Source organism: Anopheles maculipalpis, chromosome 2RL, assembly GCF_943734695.1.
Source record: "Anopheles maculipalpis chromosome 2RL, idAnoMacuDA_375_x, whole genome shotgun sequence".
Lineage (NCBI taxonomy): Eukaryota > Metazoa > Arthropoda > Insecta > Diptera > Culicidae > Anopheles > Anopheles maculipalpis.
In genome coordinates, this window is record NC_064871.1 from 19359395 (window position 1) to 19361074 (window position 1680).

A 1680-nucleotide genomic window follows, 5' to 3' on the forward strand; every position below is an offset into this window, starting at 1 on the left:
AACTTCTTCGTTTGTTACAAACATTATTCGCTGCTCTTATCATCATACCGAAGATTAGAATGAAATAGCAAACAAAACGATGTTTCGTATCACGATGTTATATTTTAGCGCAGAGTACATCGTAATGCAACTACATCACCGATCAGCCGTACAGTAAATCTTGTCGCGTGCCACAAATCCACACAGTAAAACAGAAACGAATCCTCATTTCTGCATTGGGGGCCAGGCAGAGTCCACAATAAATAATAGTCATGCAATATGCACTTTTGTTCTGGGTGGCTTAAAGCTCGGTGTGAACACGTGAACCGCTATCCTTTTCCGTCGGATGAATAAACAAACCCTCGGCGGCGATCCATTCAGTGCCGGAGTATGGGTTGGGTAGACCGATCACTTCCATCTGTCCATTTATAGGCCGTCCAAAGGTGCGTCCCGACACACCAAGATACATGTCCGTGTCGATGTGTTGAAACCGAACCGCATTTGATCGTACCCAGCTGTCTCCGGAACAGATCAACAACCAGTGGTCTCCGGTATCACCTTCACCTAAAACAAAACGTATTGTTATAGCTGGGATGTTGGTCGAAAGATCCAATCCAATTTTCATTTACCCTGTTCATCGCCATAGGCTGAGATTTCCTGATTACCGGACAGCGGACTCTGGAAGTGATGCGAATGTAGGTTTTTGTTCGTAGCAAGATGATGCAGACGAATTGTGTCACCGCATTTTACGGGCTCCCTACAATGGAAGAAACAAACGTTAGAAGTTCGATAAATTGCTCGCGAAACTTCCGATCCGCCTATACATACCCTCGTTCGCAGTGCTTTCCGGTAGCAGCCCTCACTGCCCAGTGGCTGTTTACGTCCTCCTGCAGCTCGGTGGCCGTCACTGACTGCTGACCCGACCCCGTTCCGTACTTTACATCGTGCGAATGTAATCGCACTTTGTAATCGGTATTGAGCAGCTTCAGTACGGATCCGCACGTCACATGCCTGTTGTTCCGGGCAGCTAGAAAATCCGAGACAGATAGACAGACTCAGAACCTATAGAACATGGACCTACGAATCTTGTTTTGTTTTCACTGACGTGGTTCTTCTCAAATACAGCATTGTTGGCACCGGCAAGCGATATACATTTGGCTATCACATATGTACGAGCATAACGCACACAGTGACACGCTACGGCCAATCAACGCCTCCCAACACATTCGACAGCAAAACAAACCTTCGTCGGACTAACGAAAGAACAACTTACCTTCTATGAAATTGAGCGTACAAATTGTGCTGATGATAAGGACTAGAAGCGATGTTGTGCTAATGGGTATGACGTACATCTTTAGAAACTATTTTACTAAAACCGATTATTGCAACTATCTTCAGCGCACGAGCTGAATCTGACCTTCCGTCGAGTGCGTACGATTCGCTTGCGCTGCCTACTTTTGCATTTGTGCATGCTGTCAACGTTGTTTGACAGCTCGTGAAACGTCAAAATACTTCGGCAATCTTCGTACTGGTCGAGCTGGTATAAAATCAACTGACGTTATTTGTTCAAAAATGTTTAAATTCTGTTAAAAATTATTCAAATGGAAAAATGTGTTTTTACAAGCGCGTACACATTTTATAACACATGATGGACTGTTTTTGTTACTATTAATTTTACGAATTTCTTCGTGCACTAGCCAC

The 1680-nt window shown here is 44.4% G+C and overlaps 1 protein-coding gene across 1 annotated transcript; it reads right to left on the reverse strand.

The window, feature by feature from the left end:
* Positions 1 to 221: 221 nt before the first annotated feature.
* LOC126559005 (stromal cell-derived factor 2) lies at positions 222 to 1426 on the reverse strand. The gene is made up of 4 exons (XM_050215099.1): positions 1253 to 1426; positions 808 to 1006; positions 609 to 736; positions 222 to 543 (listed from the first exon to the last, which is right to left on the reverse strand). The coding sequence occupies exons 1-4, from the start codon at positions 1329 to 1331 to the stop codon at positions 281 to 283; spliced, it is 669 nt and encodes a 222-aa protein (XP_050071056.1). The 5' UTR covers positions 1332 to 1426; the 3' UTR covers positions 222 to 280.
* Between the last annotated feature and the right edge of the window lie 254 nt (positions 1427 to 1680).